The sequence below is a fragment of the Lepidochelys kempii genome, chromosome 1 (assembly GCF_965140265.1).
Source record: "Lepidochelys kempii isolate rLepKem1 chromosome 1, rLepKem1.hap2, whole genome shotgun sequence".
Classification (NCBI taxonomy): Eukaryota; Metazoa; Chordata; order Testudines; family Cheloniidae; genus Lepidochelys; species Lepidochelys kempii.
Genome location: NC_133256.1, coordinates 296,451,019 through 296,472,181, shown reverse-complemented (window position 1 = coordinate 296,472,181; position 21,163 = coordinate 296,451,019). Strand labels below are relative to the sequence as shown.

The window sequence follows — 21,163 nt, the reverse complement described above, 5'->3', positions numbered from 1 at the left end:
TTTTTAATTTCATAGGAACTAATTGAATGGGACTTCAAATACTGGTTGATAAAATAGACGCAAAAGTAAGTGGTACAGATACAAAGTTTTTGTTTGTGTTCTTTTGCAAAATATATATAGCTAAACTAGTACTACTTGTGGTAACAGTTAAGCTTATTTATTGCACTATTTCTCACCAGATTTTTGTGGTTACTCTTTTTAAAAAATCCTGAGTACAGTTGTTTTCTGGGTTTGGTTTTGTTTGGTGTTTTTCCTGGTATGAGGTTACACCAGAAAGTTTCATAGGTCCTCACCTTCGGAATGTCGGTGGGTTGTCTCTTTCTGGCATGTCCTGCTCCTTATTTTTTTTATTAAAGACTTTCCTCATTAAAAACTTTGTACAGGGTCTGTACTGTGGGACTTATAGGTCGGCTGTTGTCTCCTATGGCTGTTCTTTCCTCTCTATGGACCATTCAGTTTTAATAGTTGGAACCCTATAGTTTTCCCCAATAGTTTTGGGAAATGGAATAGTTTTACCCAAGAGGAAAAAAATTTAAATGTAATTTTAGCAAACTCTTATTTAATTGATGTGTCTTTCTTCTGTATTCTATATCCATCCCAAAATACATTTCAGATTGGGGTTTTCAGTTTTCGTAATTTTTTGCCACTTCCTACTAGATCTCTTCAGTTTGGTGAATTATGTTACATGCTGGATTGTGAGGTTTTCTTATTACAGTAATGGTTGTACTCAAACCTGGATACACTTTATACAGTTTATTTAAGAATAGAAATTCTAATTAATTTAATTCCAAGAAAAAAAGATTTTGCATTCTGTCAGAGACCATAATTTTTACAAATATTTTGTATATATAGAGTACCTTTCATCTGATTTAAAAACACATTAAACATGCTAAGCTTCCCAGCTCTCTTCTGAGTTCTGTATCATGCTTTTGTAATTTTACAGATGACTAAACTGATCCATGGAAAGGCTAAATGGAAAATGAAATGTAATATTTTGGAATTGTTCAACCTTATTAGAAAGTGGAGTGAATTACTTTTTTTTGCATTTCCTGACTGATTTTAACTGTGCAATCTTAACGTTGCAGTAACATTTGTATGCAGGGTTGGTGGGGAAGGGCTTTTGTACAAGTGGAGATTGTAAGCTGTGTATAGTGGACTGGTGCTGCTTCAGGTTCACAGGTGTCCGGTCTTCGACTGGAAAGTCTGGTTGAACAGGGAACCTGGCAGTGTCTAAAAGTCTGGTTACCGTGGGCGGGAGTGGGAGTGGAAGCCTGTTGCCTGGACCTGAAGTGGAAGCTCCCGCAGCAGCATACATGCACTTGCTCGGGCCGCAGGCTGCCCCTCTGAGGAGCGCAGTTTGCAGGGCTGCGGTGGAAGACAGAGTGCGGGGACCCATGGCGAGTGGTGTAAGGGGCTCTCAGTGGGCATGGAATGTTCCCCAGGAAGGAAAGTATGCAAACTGCCCCGCCATCCAGTGCTTCCCCTAGCTGCACTCTCAGGCAGCTCTGGAGTGGGGAGGGCTTGAGAAGGTAGGGAAGGGGGCTGCTGGGCAGGCAGCGCAGAGGGAGGCGCGGGGCTACCTGGCTGCTCCTGGGCAGCCACAGCGCGCTTCTGACCTTCACTTCCAGGTGGCCTGCTGCTGCAGCTGTGGTTTGCAAGTCCCTTTGGGCTGCTCACACTGGAGTTAAGGGGGGAGAGCAGTGAGTGACGGGGGGGGGGGGCCTTGTGTGAAGAGGTGGAGCCGTGGGCGAGGCCTCGGGGCAAGAGGTGGGGCAGGAGGTCCGTTTTTCAGACATTAGAAAGTTGGCCACCGTAGTACTGCTATCCTGTGCATCACATGAATAAGCCCTATCATCAACATGTACTCACTTTCCTAATTGTTGCTACACATGCAATGGGTCTTTTTTGAACTGCACAATGCAGAACTTTTTAAAAAGTCAAACCAAGATTTTTTTCATCCTAGCAAAGGCCTTAGTCTCAATAAAGACTATTTTCGTTCCAAATTGCAACATTCACAGTTCAGGTATGGAGAAAGTAAATGGTTGTCAGAATAATAAATAATTGGGTTTTTAACAGGCTGGTATATCAGACTTTTATGACTATGTTCATATTTACCAAGTTTTTGAAATAGTTTATAGTCTCGTATTTTGGAGGCTTAGAGCAACGCTGTCATCAGATTTCCAGTCTAATACTTTTTAAGGAAACAATAGACAATACTCCTTTTCCATTTTTTAGCTGGACAGTGTCCAGTGTTAATTAAGCCCTTTCAAAAAGAACGTATTGCTTTTTTTTCCTGTGCATAGTATGTTATATTAGGACAAGTAGGAGACTTCTTATTTTGACACTTCTTGCTTCTTACCTGTGCATAACACGTATATTTTTCTCTGCTTGAATTTTTATCTTTAGTGGCATATAGAAGAGATGAAATGTGGTCTGAAGGACGATATGAGTATGAAAGACTTCCAAGAGAACGACTCCCACCAAGAATTCATTCTGACGTAAGTACTGTATATGCTATATTGTCTAAATATTGGGCTTGTCCTTTTTTTTAAAAAATAGTACTTATTAGAGCTGAATCTTTTCATTAATTTTTTTTCTTATCATTTAATTCCATTTTCGGAGATCATATTGTGACTAACATTTAAGGCACTGATCTTGCAAATGGATCTGCCTGGGCAGACCTGGTGAATTTGTGAGTCTTATGAAGTTAACTGGACTCCACATGGATGATAGGATCTGCCCACATTGCTCTTTGTATAGAATCAGGTTGATGTTCACTGGGAAGTACTTCAAGTAGATAATCTTCTGTACATAAGTGTTCAGTATATTTTGTGGGCAGTTAAACATGGGCCATTCAGGTTCTTCCCAGTTTTACTGAGGCTATGCAATTTGCTGGAAAGATTTTTTTTTTTGGCTTTCTCTATCAAATTTTAAAACTGGACTAAGGTGGTGAGATTGTGAACTCAGGGTCTTACGTAGAGCAGTAAGAAACAATGCTGTTGGTGTATGCAAAGATTTAAGCAAAAGTTTAAACCTTAAGTATTGAAAATACAAGTTAGCAGCAGCTGCCTATTAGATACTTATTGGGACATTAATTACAAAGGAAACAGTACACATTATAAGGAGAGTGATCACTTTACATAAGCTGTTACCAGCAGGAGAGTGGGGTGGGGGAGAGAAAACCTTTTGTAGTGATAATCACCCATTTTTTCATGGTTTGTGTGTATAAAAACGTCTTCTGTATTTTCCACAGTATGCATCCGATGAAGTGAGCTGTAGCTCACAAAAGCTTATGCTCAAATAAATTGGTTAGTCTCTAAGGTGCCACAAGTACTCCTTTTCTTTTTGCAGTATAGTTAATGATATGCAGTCTGTTTATAAAACTTATTTTGTTCTCAATTGTAAAATTAGAATTTCAGCTACCTATTTTAGGTCTTTAAAAGTAAACACAAACATTTACAAAGCTATAAAAAAGAACAAAGTAGGTAAACTGTTTTCTTCTATAGCTGAATATCTGGAGAAGAGAGAAATCAAAATCACTCTTAAATTTAGCTTTTGAGCTGTTGCAGTTAAATAGAATTTAAAGAACATTTTCTAAATTATTTCTGATTACAGGGTACACAGTATGTATTTGGCAACATAAAACCTCAGGTATCAGTCTCTGCTGTCTACTTTGTGTCCTTCCCCTCTTCTTAGTGAATCTTGGAGATTTAGTGGTTGTTCAATTGACCTGGGCTACCTTTTGTCTTATTTCACTCTCCCATCACATATTCTCAGCCTGCACTTTTTGTAACTTACTGGTATTGGTAACTAGTGTCACAAGGTGTATGTGGCTCTCTCTTTCTGTTGATCAGTGTATTGGTGTTTTGGCTGTTGTGTGATGTTTTAACTTTACAGGGGTCAGCAAAATTTCTCCATTTTCAACAAACTGGAAACCAGATAAGTTTGAACAGGGTATTTAGTCAGATACTCAGTTGCTCCTCGAGTAGTCTTACCAGCAATAGAACAAAAGGAACGGCAGATGGACTTTTACAGATATTAGATTTTTTTTAAACAAAGTAACATTTGGTTTGTCTAACAATTTGCTAACTTAATGTAACCATTACAGCAATAAAATTCTTAAATTCTATTAGTCTTTCAGACTCTCTAGGAAACAAGTATAGCCCACACATTACAGAGGTTTATGCGTAAGTTTAGCTATAAAGGAAAAATCTCTGAGCATTGAGGAGGTATAATAATATTATCATACAGGAGAGACTGAAACAAATACCCCAACTGTAGGTTTATATTCCAAATAACATCCCAATAGAGTGGCATGACCAGTAGAGTCTACTGATATACCTCCCAAAAAAATTAATGGCAAAACTTTGGTTTGCCAATCTCAGTTTATTATACTATGAAGCTAGGATATGTGGCTTTTTCTGGTTCTGCTCTGTTGCTTTGAGGTAGCTACTGCAAGGCAATTTCCTTCATCACCACTGAGTGTTACATCCAGACTTGCAAAATTCTACTTGCTCAGGGCAAGGAGTTTTTTTAATTTTGTTTTTGGATGGTCATGTAAAATATCATTAGCACATTCATAATTATCAGTCTTCATGGCAGATGACAAGGATATGAATGTTGTTCCTGGGCTGGAATATTTTATGTCAATTTTTAATGACTGGCGTATCTGTGTGTGTCTTGTCTCTACTATTCAAGAGAACAAGAGCCTTAAGCTTGGTCCTGAAACTGAATGTAACATATCAAAATAAAGTCTATTGTAGACTGAGATCTCAGTTGCTGGCAAATGATAAAATGCCAGACAATAGGATTTTGCAGAGTTGCCCATACTCTACACAATATTGTTCACACCTTTACAATATTCTTACTGTTGAAACACTTTAAAATTGTGTTTTCTATATGTCATTGTTACAGTTTTGTGATCTAATCTTTAGGGTGGATTGAGATAGGTGAGTACTTCTAATATAGCTTCAGACCATATGTTCTTTCAGGGCCACCAAATCATAAGCCTAATGTATATGTTAGGAATGGTATTCCATGAGATAGCTTGCCTTCAATGGTTCATCAAGCCCTGTGATATTTTGTATACATGTGGCCTCTACATTGTATCTAGTCTATGGAGTGAGATTTTATTTTTTTTCATTAGGTGTCTGTAATTGATTGCCCTTTAGTAAACTTGCTGGGCTGTCAGCAAGTTTATTTATAATGTATTAACAGTCTGTGACCCTAATATACCTCTTCCTGCTGAAAGTTTCAAAGCATTAGATTGTGACTACAACTTGAAAAAGGGTTGTTTTTCATGTTTATTTTTCCCCCTCAAGGTTGCATGTGCAAATGCCGGGCTCTGCCTCTGTATTGGGGCATTCCTAAAAAAAGACCACTGAAAGTTTAGCTCTTAGGGTTTGATTTAAATTGGTAAAGGAAGGAAATTTAAAAGTTAAGGGCTGGCTCTCAGGATTTCACTTACTTTTTTTACGTACCAACAGTTCATAGAATATGTTCAACTTCTAGAAAGCTACATTTGCATCTTCAGCAATATGTGCCGGATGCCCTCAGTAACCAAACTAAGGATCTTTGTGTACTGGTGATGTCAAAACCATGGAAACATGTTGGAGCATGGAGCTAGCTGACTACTTTATCTCCCATATGTGACCTTTGTGCTCCATAGTGATAGTGGGGGCCAATCACAAAGGGGGAAATACTGCATAAAATTCACTTCTTAAGAGTGTGACAGGATATGGCACATTGACATGAGATGGGGATTAAGTAATACCCTGCCACACACATACACCCCTCCTCAATAATAAGCTATCACGGCCAGGTCATGGGTGGCCAGACCTACTTGTCAGAGCTAGAGTCCACAGTCACTAGACAGGAGTCAAGAATTCTCTGTGTTGGGATACTGGGAGGTCAGAAGCAGGAAACAAACTGTAGATCAGAGCCACGAGTCGGGAACCGAGTCAGGTGACAAACTGGAGGTTGAGAACAAGAAGTCAGATGCCAGGAGTCAAGCTGGGTTGGAATGCCAGGAAATTAAGCTGTGCATGCAGGAGTGGGGAGCAGGAATGGGTAGCCGCACAGGTGCTGACTTGTTTTTGCCAGTGGGTGCTTGCTCCTCTCCACCCGCTCCTCCCCCATGTGAGCAGGGGGCAGAGTCTCAGGGGAAAGAAGCCAAGCAGGGGCAGGGCCTGGTGGCGGAGCACAGGTGGGGCTTCAGGGGAAAGAGGCCAAGCGGGGGTGGGGCCTCAGGGGGGAAGAGGTCGAGTGGGGATGGGAAGGAGTTGCAGGTGGGCCTCTGGAAGAGGCTGAGTGGTGGGCGGGGCCTCAGGGGGAAGAGGCTGAGTGGGGCCAGGCCCACAAAAGTTTAATTTGGCCCTGTGGGTGCTGAGCACCCCCTATTTTTTCCCCATAGTCAGTGCCAATGGGTAGCAGGGCCAGGAAGTAAAAGACACGCTGTCCAGAGCAGGGAGGAGCCCAGTTGTTTGGGCAGCTTCCTCTTTCCTACTGCTGGCTTAAGTAGGGCCAGTCAACCACTCTGGGACTCTGCCAATTGGCACACAAGGGCAGAGCCTCACAATGGCGCTGGGCTTCATGGATTTCAGGCAAGCTATATTGCCAGCAGGCTGCTGGGTGGAAGGTTGGAGCATGGCTGCTCTTAGAGACTTTGCGGGCCTGGATTCAAGATCCATGCATCATGACACAAAAACAAAAACAAAAAGTTGTTTAACCTAAGGGGAACAAAGTGTTCCAGCCAGTCTAAACCAAACTTGTGGGGTGGACATTTCTTGAATAGATAACTGGTATATTAAGTTTTATTCTGAAGGAACTGTACTGGAAGAATTATACATTCCAAAAAACCAGAGATAAGACACGTTAAATCCATTGTCAGTGTTGCAACACTTATTTAGAAAAAATAAAACAAAAATGTAAGCATTAAAACACTCGTTTGAATGCATCCTCTGGTGATCTACTGCATTGTGTCAGAATTGTATTACTTCTCTATTCAGATTGATTTCTTTTGAGCAACCACTACCTCCTCTATGTTTATGTATTTTGAGTACACTATTGACATTCAAATAATAAATTACATTTATCGACAGGCCCTTATTTATGAGGCGTTGCTGAAGATAATTTTCTTTATCGCCATCATTTCTGAAATTGGTGTCAAAGAATATAAGAAATTTAAACTGGAGTAATTTTTTTAAAAAAATGAGACCTGATTTTTAGGCTTTCAAAGCTAACTCACAGACTGCTTTTGTGACATTTCACTATAAACACAAGATGGCTGGGATGCTACATCAGATTAAACACCATATAAATGTAATGTGTTATCCATCATCAGACTTGCTTGCTGTTTTTCTTGCATGTTTTCTCCACACTTAAGTATGTAGCCTTTTTAAGAATGTTGCCGTTCAATATTTTTTTTGGGAATAACCACGTTCATGTACACCACTGCCCCCCTTTTTTTTAAACTTTTGTGTTTTACTACTGGAAGTCTGTTGTGAAAATAAAACGTAGTGTGTTTTATATTTGTTTTGTATTTTTAGGATGACTACCATAGAGTAGTTAATGTTGCACCCAAGAAACCACCACTACTAGATAGACCTGCAGAAGGAAGTTACAGTAGATATGATGACTATAGTCATGTTGACTACAGAGACTATGAGGAGGGCCGAAGTTTTGCCCATGAACGAAGAAGTGGCCCACCACATAGAGGGGTACGTAACTTGATTTTTCTCCCATGAACATATTGCTTATGTTTTCATTCATGTTTGAATCTATGTGCACAATTAAAGAGACACTGTCATCTCAAAAATAATTTCTCCCTGAACATTTTTCAGTATTATTGTAAATAAACTGAAAGGTTAAAGGAAAAAAACAATTTTTAAATTTACTTATTTATTTGCTTTTGACAGTACTTTGTGTGCTGTCATTTTAGCTTGTAAGTCTGTCATGATTGCAGGATAACGACACTACATTTTCATGTGCCTGCACTTCAGCAGCTACTCCGGGAGTGAACAGCCGTGCCGTATCCCTGTCTGTTTGGGTAGAACATATGTGGCCAGAAGTCTTGTCTGTCTTTCCTTTTCCTCGCCCATTCTCCTACATGGGTTTGAGGTGCAGAGCTGATAAGTGGTTTAGAGAGTTCTTCCACACATCCCAGATGCTTGCATGTGCAAGTTAATGGCTCAAATAAATACAGTTCATTTTCTGGCACTTGTACATAGATTCATAGATTCATAGATATTTAGGCCAGAAGGGACCAGTATGATCATCTAGTCTGACCTCCTGCACAATGCAGGCCACAGAATTTCACCCACCACTCCTGCAAAAAAACCTCTCACCAATGTCTGTGCTATTGAAGTCCTCAAATCGTGGTTTAAAGACTTCAAGGAGCAGAGAATCCTCCAGCAAGTGACCCATGCCCCATGCTACAGAGGAAGGCGAAAAACCTCCAGGCTTCTTCCAATCTGCCCTGGAGGAAAATTCCTTCCTGACCCCAAATATGGTGATCAGCTAAACCCTGAGCATATGGGCAAGATTCATCAGCCAGATACTACAGAAAATTCTTTCCTGGGTAACTCAGATTCCACCCCATCTAATATCCCATCACAGGCCATTGGGCCTATTTACCATGAATATTTAATTACCAAAACCATGTTATCCCATCATACCATCTCCTCCATAAACTTATCGAGTTTAATCTTAAAGCCAGATAGATCTTTTGCCCTCACTGCTTCCCTTGGAAGGCTGTTCCAAAACTTCACTCCTCTGATGGTTAGAAACCTGCGTCTAATTTCTAGTCTAAATTTCCTGGTGGCCAGTTTATATCCATTTGTTCTTGTGTCCACATTGGTACTGAGCTTAAATAATTCCTCTCCCTCTCCGGTATTTATCCCTCTGATATATTTATAGAGAGCAATCATATCTCCCCTCAACCTTCTTTTAATTAGGCTAAACAAGCCAAGCTCCTTGAGTCTCCTTTCATAAGACAAGTTTTCCATTCCTCGGATCATTCTAGTAGCCCTTCTCTATACCTGTTCCAGTTTGAATTCATCCTCCTTAAACATGTTGTTAGAGAGTATTGCTTTGAGTCTCTCTCTGTGTGAGTAGTTGTTGTTGTTACAAAGAATTGCTTTGAGAACAGACTCTGTCTTAGAATGTACTAACACAATTAGCAGCTTGCAAGTTTCACACAGAGAGGGAGAGAAATAGTACCAAAAACCCTGGTAATAGTAATACCCTGGAATTTAAACTATGGGGGATCAAACTCATTTGTGATTTTAATACAGAACTTCTTTAATATGATCCAACATTAAGACCCAGGCAGACTGCAAAGAGCTACAAAAGGATCTCTCAAAATTGGGTGACTGGGCAACAAAATGGCAGATGAAATTTAATGTTGATAAATGCAAAGTAATGCATATTGGAAAGCATAATCTCAACTATACATATAAAATGATGGGGTCTAAATTAGCTGTTACTACTCAAGAAAGAGATCTTGGAGTCATTGTGGATAGTTCTCTGGAAACATCCACTCAATGTGCAGCGGCATTCAAAAAAGTGAACAGAATGCTGGGAATAATTGAGGTAGATAGATAATAGGACAGAAAATATCATGTTGCCTCTATATAAATCCGTAGTATGCCCATATCTTGAATACTGTGTGCAGATGTGGTCGCCCTATCTCAAAAAAGATATATTGGAATTGGCAAAGGTTCAAAAAAAGGCAACAAAAATTATTAGGGGTATGGAATGGCTTCCGTATGAGGAGAGGCTTCTGTATGATAAGACTGGGACTTTTCAGCTAGGAAAAGAGACGGCTAAGGGGAAATGATTGAGGTCTATAAAATCATGACTTGTATAGAGAAAGTAGATAAGGAAGTGTTGTTTGCTACTTCTCATAACACAAGAACCAGGGGTCACCCAATGAAATTAATAGGCAGCAGATTTAAAACAAACAAAAGGAAGTCTTCACACAATGCACAGTGAACCTGTGGAACTTCTTGCCAGAGGATGTTGTGAAGGCCAAGACCATAATAGGGTTCAAAAAAAGAACTAGATAAGTTCCTGGAGGATAGGTCCATTAATGGCTATGAGCCAGGATGGGCAGGAATGGTGTCCCTAGCCTCTGTTTGCCAGAAGCTGGGAGTGAGCGACAGAGGATGGATCACTTGATGATTTCCTATTCTGTTCATTCCCTCTGGGGCACCTGACACTGGCGACTGTAAGAAGCCAGGATACTGGGCTAGATGGACCTTTGGTCTGACCCAGTATGTTAAACTTCATATAACCAACTCTTCTTCATATGTTGTAGGAGGACCCAGGATACAGATGGCCAAAGGAAGACTATTCCATAAGTCGACAGCCCGAGTACAGGTATTAATGTAATTTTATAAAATGAATCCCTTTTTGCATTCAGTGCCAACTTTTTTAAAGATGTATACTCAATAGAGTCACACTGAACTGGGACATTTCCCAAGAAATAGCTAGGAAACATTAGTCTAAAGATAGTAAAGAATAATAATTGCTTCTTAATTTGGGCAGTATTGCATAAATTCTCCCTCATGCAATTCTCTGCAGATCTTCACTGTAGGAATAGCAAGCTATGCTGCTTGAGCTGCCAATCTATTGCAAGCAGTAAACTTTTGGGGTTTGTTTGTATCTCAACTTCAAATCTGAATGTTCCATCAATTGCCTTGTTAAGATCTCTACCCCTCTAACTGTCCATGTTTCCTGTCTTTTCATTTGCTAAAACAGTGTGAGAAGATTCTTCCCCAGTTTATTGTCCCATTCCTTGTTCTTTAGATTTATATATATACCTTTTATTTTTATACATACATATAAAGCTTTACATAATAAAATGAAAATAAAAGCTTTACACAATTTTTATATATATATAAAAATTTATATTTATATTTATATATAAAATAAAAGCAGTTTGTGTAATTAGGGATGTGTGTGTTTATGTAGACGTGTTATTATAAAAGTTGCATCTAAATGCTACAGCAGACTATACAAAAGTTAAATGAGCATTATCAATTCAGCTGACTTAAACTGTTAGAGTTTTATGTCCGAATTATATTTCAAATTCCTTTTGAGTTTCTCTTGTGTTGATCGGGTCAGAAGAATTTGCTCCCAATCACATATATGTTCTGACCTCCCGTCTCTTTTGAATTCATAAGTGTCAAGGCTGATTCCCCACTCTGGAACTTCGACTGCAGAAGGTAGGGGCCCGCAAGGGTTCTAAAAATTAATACTGACCACTTCAGGATTGTATTAAACTCCCAAGGTTACAGTTTCTCTCTGACCTTGGATGAGTGGATGCTGCCACCACGCAAATGCAAAATCCCTTTGAAGCCAGAAAGGCACACTTGGGAATCCCTTCCTGTGGGGTACCCTCAAGCCCTTTCACCGCCCCCTCCGGGGAAGAACTGAGAAAGAAAAACAAAGGAAATCAGCTGTTGCCACCAGCTAATTTAACAACATATACACAAACCAATTAGGGACACAAAAATCCAATCCTATTCTTAAAAAAGGTAAATTTTATTAAACCCAAAAAGAAAGGAAATACTTTGGAACTTAGGCTTTTTGCTAGATCTTAAAAGAAACAATTACAAAAATGAAGCTTCAAGATAGCTCTCTTGAGGTTCAGCTTAAAGGCTACAAGCCAAAACAAAAGCATCTGGGGTTAGCACGGAGGACTCCACAAGCCAATAAGAAATAAAATAAATAACCCTAATCGCATCTTCCTAGACATTCCCTGATCACTTACATATTTGGGGTTTCCGATAAGTAGGGTTGAGGTATGAATTGATGCTTTTTCATACCTGGTTTTAAAGCTGCTTACAGCATTGCTGCTCTGTGTCTCCGTTCTCCGGAGAACAACAACAACCAGACAAAGGGAAAGTTTTTTCCCCAATTTTAAAAAGTCTAGCCCTCCCATTGGATCTTTAGGTCAGATGCCCACTCCCTTTCTGTTACCTAACCAAGGAGACTTTTTAATCCTTTGTAGGAAAAGCAAGCAGAGAACAGCCACCAAGAGGGATTTTTATAGCTAACTGGTTGGCTGGATGTCCATAAAAGGGAACTACCCCCCCCCACCCCCTTCATTTATCACAATCAGGTTACTGCATGAATATGTGCATGTGTGCTTGGGACACAGAAACAGGGAGAAATGTTCCTATTGTACAAACTTCTTGGTCTGTAGTCTGACTGACTTACGTCTGAGAAGTGTCTTTGAAAAGAATCTTCTTCTTCAGTTTTTCAAATGCTTCATTCTAACACTTACTAGGAATAAGACTCTCTTGACAGATGTTAAATGCTAATATTCACAATGACAGGTTTCAGAGTAGCAGCCATGTTAGTCTGTATTTGCAAAAAGAACAGGAGTACTTGTGGCACCTTAGAGACGAACAAATTTATTTGATTATAAGCTTTTGTGGGCTACAGCCCACTTCATGGGATGCATAGAATGGAACATATAGTAAGAAGAGAGATATATACACACACACACACAAACACAACATGAAAAGGTGGAGTAAGAGGCTAATTAATTAAAATGAGCTATTATCAGCAGGAGAAAAAAACTTTTGTAGTGATAATCAAGATGGCCCATTTAGACAGTTGACAAGAAGGTGTGAGGATACTTAACATGGGGAAATAGATTCAATTTGTCTTTCATGTGTTTTGATAACAGCTTAGCTCATAGAGAAGTGCAGTAAATATTTTTATTCTAATAGACTGGAGTATGAGAAGTAGAAGCTAGTAAAATGTATGTGGAAAGTAACAGGCACCCATTGAGATGTTTGCTTGTTACACTGTAACAAACAATAACACAAGTGACAAGTTTTTGAGACCATCAGTACAGTTAAAATGAACATTTTAAAAGAATTAAATAATAATGGAAGGAAGGTTAGTCCAGTAGCAGTGCAGTGGTGTTAGCCTGGGACTCAGGAGACCTAGGGTTAGTTCCCTTCTCTGCCACGGACTTTCTGTGGACCTTGGACAAGGCACTGAGACTATGTGACTCCAATCCCCCTCTGTAAAAAGGGGATAATAGTACTTCCGTATATCTGAGGGGTGTTGTGAGGATAAATACATTTTAAAAGATTGTGAGGTGCTTATATGTCCTCCATTATAATACCATCTAAGTACATAAGATAGATGTGTATTTCTTTGAATATTAAGACTTAGACATTGTCTGATTAATTACATCATAAAATTTTTTTCTGCACTACATTCAATTTTTTCCCCTAAAATTTCCTACCATTGCTGTCCCTACTGCAACTTCACTAGTAGTAGCACCAGGAAGAAGGCTTTGGAAAGTCTTCGCTGAAGATAGTAAGGCATTGCTTAGAAAACTGATTATGAAATATTTTGTTGGCACTTCACTGTCTTTACTTTCTCTGCTATTTTAAAAGAACTCTAATTGTTTAAAGCTGCAAAAAGAGATTGACTTAATGTTAGGCATCTTGTTTTATACAGAGCAAGAGTGGCACCCAGTGGTGAGAAAGATCTACTAAAGGAAGTGTTTGCTTTCTATGTTTTTTAATATTTCCTCTCTTTTATGTTAAAAGATGTAGGGCAAAATGTGAACTCGGGATTGTCTGTTTTTTTTGTTTAATAGTTCCATTTATTTTGATAAATGTTTGGGGGATTTAATTGCCCTAGTGTAGCACTTCATATAGTGATGTTCAGTTTATTAGGGGGAAATGCATTTTATACATTGACAGAACTCCTACTGATCAGAAGTTTGACTGTTTTTGTACACACTAAGATATGTTTGTGGAGAGGAATATAGGGAAATTTTGAAAAGTTGTACGTGAAATATTGTGATCATCCTGCTACACACAGTAACATCTTTTCCAAGCCTTTAAAGTATTAGTAACTTTTTGCATCTCATTCAGTAATGAACTTTGTAGCGTCATTCAACAGGGAAAATCAAAATGAAAAGTATTTAAAATGTATCTTCCTTTTATTTCCTTTCCTGTTCTAAAAATATATCTAGAGCATAAAGACATTGTGGAGGATTACATTGTAGAAAACATTGACTGTACAAGTATGTAGGAAGATGCACTAGAGTTGTCTTCTTTGAGTTATATAAAAGATATATAAAGTTGATTAACTTTAACAAATGAAATAAAAGCAGGTTAGACCAACAACCCTCAGGGATGGTCTAAATAATACTTAGTCCTGCCTTGAGTGCAGGGGACTGGGAACAGAAGACTCTCAAGGTCCCTTCTAGTCCTACGATTCTATGAAAAGTAGTTAAAGTGAAATAGAAGCCACTGTAACTATGTGAAACATGATAAAGTATAACATAAAGATATTCAGCACTTTTTGTATATTTAATAAGATTTTTTAATTTATTATACCTACTAAAGATATTTTTCCTAAATGGAAATGAGATTAATATAAAACACTCAAGAATCTTTTCCGTTTGTTTTAAAAACTGAGTAGGCAGCACTAGATGAATGGATGGAGCAGCAGTCATGATACTCAGTTTCTTTTGGATGGGTAATGCCATTTTCCTGGTTGCTAGGGTTTCCTGATTGTTGTTATGTCTCTATCACCAGAGTAGCTATTCAGGTCAGAATATATTGTGGAGAGCAGTTTGCTGATTTTCACGGTAGTGTTTCTGGGGAAAGTGGAGTCAATTCTAAATGTAATGTTAAAGGCAAAATTTTAAATTGTAGTAATGTGGCAGTTCAAAGAACAAATTTAACTTTACAAGAAATATGTAATTCTGGTCAGTACTAGATTTTCATTTTATTCAGTCTTGATTTGCTCAAAATTATGAGGGACGGACAGCTGACTTCTTTGACAATTACACCAATTTTCAAATTCACAGAAAAGACTTAATACATGTATCCTTTCTTTATTGTCATTTGTTTCCTTCCCAGAGCTCTCATTAGCTCTTTTCCAAATCTGTAAATAATTAATCATTAGGGCTGCATAAAGACTGGAAATTATTTATTGTGAAAAACTTGGAGTGAAATGAAAATTTTTCATTTTGATCAAAGTGTTTCACAGATTTCTTTGATTTTCTTTTTGCAAATCTATTTCTGACAAAAAAAATTGTGTAGTTTCAAATCAAATGGAATCAAAAACAAACTTTTTTTGTTTTCTTTTGTGTGGGGGGGAGGGTTTTCTCTACTTTCTCTCTTTTGGGGATTAAGAAAGAAAGAAAGGGTGGGAGAAAAAAACCCCAAACTGAAAAATATTCATGTTGATACCATTCTGTTCAAACCAAAAACCCAAATTAGTTTCCTTGTTTTGTTGGAAAATCAGAAAAAATTGAATGTCATGGAAATTTTTCTTGAAAATATAATGTACAATCCAAGAAGCCATTTTTCATTAAAAAACAAACAAAACTAGTTTTGCTTACCACTCACTATACCTGCTTTCACAAATGAGAACCTCATAAAATTTGGACTTAAAAAGTCACTTCAGAAGCAATGATGCATATCATGTCACTGGCTTTACAATTATATTGATTTTGAGTTGAAAAAATCTTGGTTTGGAGAAGAATATTTTGTTAGTGAAAAGATCTTGTCTTTTACATATTTTGTAAAGTTACCAGTTGCATCTTTGTGCACTATGAGAATATCTCATTGATCCAATACTTAATTATTCACATTTGTTAAATTTTCCATGTAAAATTAAATGTATTCAAAGGAAATGGTGGGAATAGAACTCAGAATTGTCCCCAGCACTCCTCATCTCCTGTGCTCATGAAAGCTTATGCTCAAATAAATTTGTTTGTCTCTAAGGTGCCACAAGTCCTCCTTTTCTTTTTTCATCTCCTGTTGTTAATATAAATTACTGTTGTTACATAAATTAATATAAATATAAAACTTTCAGAACTGATGCGAGCATGGGATAACTCAAATCACATGTTGAATTTGTTCCAGAGCTTTATATAAAATTTATAGATTGTACCTTTGATTTGGTTTAACTAACTCATGAACAGATTCAACACATGTACAATTGCATGTGTTTTGTCAACAGAGAATTAACTTCACACCTGATTTCTGGTTTTTATATATGTCTGGCCCCTGATGATGTGCAGAGAAGTGAAATTTAAAAAATTGACATGGAAGGGAGGGAATAGCTCAATGATGAGTGGTCTTTTGTATAAAGATCTAAAGATATATTGTATTCAGTATTGAATAGTATACCAAACTCACTTTATTCAAAGCACATTCAATTGGATTCTGTTTCATGAAACTTAAGATTTCTGGAAGGGGTAGGGAAATAGTGGTCATGTGTGTTGAAGTTCTCCAAAGGTATAAGTGAGTGTGAGAGAGAGGGGGGTAAGGGGGGCCAGGGGAGCTAGTTTGTAATTATGTAGTTGGAGAAATTATTTCCATGTGAAATACTTAAATTTTCTTGGCTGTTGTTCAGATTAGCCACACTGGATTTTAATTCTTGAGGATTTGCAAAGCATTACTTCATTCTTATTTGTAGCCAAACTGAATTCAGTGCATTAGAAATCACACACATGAAAGTCTCATGTGATAGTACTTGACAAAATGTGGTATTCCATCTTTTTATAGCCTACAAAGAGAAATTGCAGATTGTCAAATGTACAGATATAAAAGGTATTTAAATTAATTTTACATATAATTGATACAATTAGAATATCAGATATTTACTATTTTTATATGGTATGTCATATCCGTGGATAATATACTATGTGAATTATCTTTTGACTCACTATACACTCTAGAAAGTCTTTAGACTTCTAAAAAGTATTATTAGAGTAAAAGTTTTAGATCATTTCCTCTCTAGGTTGCTGGGTTGAATGCAGCTAATCTGTTAGGTACTGTTTAGGAAAGTCATTGCTATCTGGTGGCTTTTTGGTGGTGTGTGTGAAATGAACAAGTGGTCTCAGTTCAGTTCTTAGCAGTCATGTATTTTTGTGCATGTAAACAAATCCACCAATTTCTCGGAAGTACAAAGGAAATTTTGGTAATGGGAAATAAAAAGATGTGTGTATTGAAGGCAAAACAAAAATTATTAATTGGGAAAACGCTAAAACTTCATTTTGAATGAAGTAGTGAATAGTCTGAAAGCAACGGAAGTTCTCCAATCAGTCCTATATTTATATTCATTATTCTGTTTGTTAAATGCTACACAGAAATTCTATCTTTCCTCTGAATATCTTATATGGCTTTACACACATTAAGCTTCCAAGTCTCTGTGGATAATAAAGTGTCATTATCCCCATTTTACATTTGGATAAATTGTGACAGAGAGGGTAAAGGATTTGCCCAAGATTACAGAGCAAATCAGTGCCAGAGCTTGGAATAGGAATCCAGAAATCCTGGCTACCAGACTCTTGTGCTAACTGCTATAAACGCAGTCTAATATTCTGTTTAATGACACATCACATGCTTGTGCTATATATAATAACATGAAGTACCAAAGGAGTGATCTAATTATATTGCATTAATAAAAGTTGCTCTTTGGAGGAGGGTGATGTATTAAAAAGAAGCCCCTGGTGAGAGAGTCAGACAGCTGTCCAGAAGAAAGGTAAAGATCCCGTGAAGTTTTTCTCTCAATAAAACATTCTTAATATCCAGGATAATATTTGAGCTATTTCCAGACACTTCATAGGCCATAGTCATCTTTATCTACACAATTACTGTACTACCAGCATTTAACTAAATGGGGTAATTTTAAAGTGTTACAGTTTACAGATTTAGCTGTGGGCTCCCACTGACTTTAAATGAAGTCTTGTAGCTAAACTAACATACTTTATATAATGTACCCCTGTCTGTTAAAATCTAATATAACAAGAGAGTAATATTGCATTTATTTGACTTTCAGCATTTTCAGCTCCAGTTTTTTAAAATGAATTTGTGTGCATCAATTATTTTTTTAATTTATTTGTTTTTTCATATTAATTTAAAACACAAAATGTAATGTTGCAGAGTCTTCAAGTTTTGGATTTTGATTTTCCTTCCAGTATAAACTGATCGTCGTATTATAGGGGAGAAACTTAGCCAGGGGGATTTATAGAATGGTACTAAAATGTGCATAGGTCTGCTGTGTTCTGTTGCCGTTTTTTGGCAGGTCTTAAGGGACACCGCACAAGAACCGCTTTCTTAAAAAAAAAATATACATATATAATATCAATAAGTCATTTGCCCAAAGAAAATAATATATCTTTGACAGATATTGAAAAGTGTAGTTCCAGCCGTATGCATCAGGCCAGAAAAAAATAAAGCGACAAACTTACTCGTGAACTTGAAAAGTCGTTTTTACATTTTCCCCTCAAAAAAGTTTCCTTGATAAAAATGTGGAAAAAGAAACCTTTCTATTATTCATGCAGTGAGAACAATTAAGAATAATAGTGTATAAGCTTATATTTAAAATTTTAGTTTCCTTGTATAATACCACTCTGCTAGATGCATTAGGTGTGTATAAAGACAAGTCCTTGTCTGAAAAGTATAAAGTTCTCTCTTTAGTTCACGAGACATATTTTGTTGGGAATGATCTAGGTGACATATCTCTGATTTCTTTTCTTGGGAGATTTAGTTTTTAATATGATAAAATGAAATATCATACTATTTCTTCTCCAAAGATTGAAATCTAACTGAATTTCTTATTTAAGTCTCCAATCCTGCAAAGGCTTATGCATGTGCTTAATTTTACATAGTCAGTATCCCTTTTGAAGTCAAGTTATAAAGTTAATCATGTGAATTAAGTGTTTGCAGGATTGGGGCACGAATAAGTACTGATAGACTTTCAGTATAAACTTGAAAAAGATTTAGGTCATAGTTTACCCCTTAAATTACATTGCACTGTGTGCTGCAAAGACATAGGTAGTGACTCCATAGTTAAGCCTGAGTCTGAACTTGCATTATTGGGTTTCTTTTCAGGACCCCCTCCCTTACTCAAAACAAACATTTTTGAGAGATTGGCTTGTTTGTGTGGGATACTTAAACTAGGGTGAGATTTTTAGTTTGAGAATTTGAAAGGCCCAGGATTAAAAATTTGTTTTCTACTTGATCAAAAGCTACTTTTCTTTAAACTCTTTCCCCCAGTGTTGTAAGCCATTTTGGCCCATGTGTCCTTAGCTGGGGTAGGTTTTGGAACTCAAAACTTCAGCCACAGATGTGGCTCTTTAGGTCTTTTGAATAGAGTAGCTTTAAAATGTAGTGCGTCTTCCAGGGAAGAATTATTTAGGAATCTTAAACCCTTATGGACAGGGTCAGAAAGTATAAGGCGAGATAAACTAATTACATTATCCTGGTGAGGTCATTTCCCATATGCTTAATTTTAAAACTCCTTGGAGTTTTATTTGGAGCAAACTAAAGTCCATAGAAAATCCACCCAACTTTTTTGTTCCTGTTGACACCAGTTCATTAGGTATTGTTGTTGTTAAGAAGATGGTGTCAAAATGGATGTGTGATTGCATTTCACTTTGATGTGTCCTGGCTGGCCTGAAACTAGAAGGCTATGACAAGACTTCGTTGATTCATGGTGAGGCAAGCCCCACTTTGTCTCAGGAATATTTCCATAGCAGACATCTGCAAATCCCATTTCCACACCTTTACAAAACATATTGCTTGGACTTATCACCAAAGGCATTCCATTTTGGATACTCTATGCTCCATAATTTTTTTAAGGTAAGCGAAGTCAAAATCTCCCACCCTTCCTCCTAAAAACTTTGTTTTCACCTGGCATGGATTGACTTGTTGTTGCTTCTCATTGCAGCTTTATTTTCATTTTCTTTTGGGACAGCCCTTGAACTTTTTTCTTACCTGGAGCAAAAATCCTGCAAACATGTTCTCTTTAGAGAACATATAATTACTTCTGCTTCTCTGAGGAGATCTTGCAGAATTCTCATTCATCCAAATGCTTCCTCTCAGAGTTTGGAGATTCCTCTTGCACCTCCTTCCTCCAAGCCATATTTTTGTTCTAAGTTGATCATCTTGAATTGGCTTTTCCTTTTGGGGAACTTTGTTGGTTCCACAATTGAAGGAATTGCATGGAAGGTGCAGATGACAATGTTTATAACAAGTAGGGGGCTGAGTGGAACAGCCATGAGTAGGGAATCTGGCTTGTGTCATCTCTTGCTGCCTGTGCCCTCAAAAGTCAAAAATATGTAAGAGTTAGGAGAGTTCTGAATGTGCATATCAGTTAGTTTTGCAGTTAGGAGCTAAGACCCAGGAGTAAAAAATTCGGCAGGCTGGTATCTTCAGAAAAGCATAATTACAAGTAAGTGATGAGTCAGTGTCATATTAATTATTGTATCTTGACCACTTTTTCCCTCAGCACACATCTGCAGTATTGTCAGGGATTTCTTTGTGTAGTGAATCACTGAAAGATTGGAGTAATATAATTTTGTGCTAATTGTAATTTGACAGAATTTCTGTTGTATAAAATTATGAATGCAATACAATTTATAAAAAATCCTTTATGTATAAAGATAAAGGTAGTAAATTGTGACTTTTTAAAAACATTTTGGCTGTCCATTAAAATATATTCTGGTAAATCCATCTAAACCAAAATTGTTTCCTGTCACACATGGAGGTCCTGCTAATGGTAAACCATCTGAATAGCAAGACAATGTACCATTCAAAAGGAGGAAGATTAAGGAAGAGAGAAACCAATTCTTCTGTTACAAATGAAAATAGAAATCTTCCCTCCTCGGCAACACTCAGTTATTGTAACTGATATGTAAACTTGATTTTTATCCAAGGTAATGTCAAGTTTTAATGAGCGATAGCTGGTGGCCCCAATAAATGTTTGTATGCACATATTTTTTCTTATGCAACCACAATTTATGTATTATCTCATATCTGCATAGAAAAGAGAACATGAACTTTTATATATTTTTAAAAATTGCTAATTTTATGAGTATGAAATTAATTTATTGCTACATATATTTTTCCATATGTCCGCTTGATATCTTAAGTAAATCAATCACTATTTTGAACAATTTATAATTACTCTCTATGTTTAAATGCTCTTTTCAGATTTTTGTTTTGTGGTTTTTTACTGGAATTATACATACATAATATATACAACTTCAAGAACATTCTTTATTGTCTTTTAGTACACTTTCAAGTGCTATCCTTGAAAATAATTTATATACTATACAATGTAACACCACAACTAATATTCTATTTCAAAGAGTTTTTTA

At 37.2% G+C, this 21,163-nt stretch overlaps 1 protein-coding gene across 9 annotated transcripts in view; it reads left to right on the top strand.

The window, feature by feature from the left end:
• PPHLN1 (periphilin 1) overlaps window positions 1-21,163 on the top strand; it is a 140,739-nt gene that overhangs the window by 23,681 nt on the left and 95,895 nt on the right. For 7 of the 9 annotated variants that reach the window (XM_073328025.1, XM_073328022.1, XM_073328023.1 and 4 more), the window contains exons 2-6: window positions 16-65; window positions 2,407-2,498; window positions 7,548-7,718; window positions 10,319-10,380; window positions 11,187-11,228. In XM_073328025.1, coding sequence (XP_073184126.1) covers window position 65; window positions 2,407-2,498; window positions 7,548-7,718; window positions 10,319-10,380; window positions 11,187-11,228 — 368 coding nt within the window. In that variant the 5' untranslated portion in view covers window positions 16-64. The remainder of the gene's footprint in view (window positions 1-15; window positions 66-2,406; window positions 2,499-7,547; window positions 7,719-10,318; window positions 10,381-11,186; window positions 11,229-21,163) is intronic. The other 2 variants (XM_073328028.1, XM_073328026.1) reach the window with 1 other exon arrangement.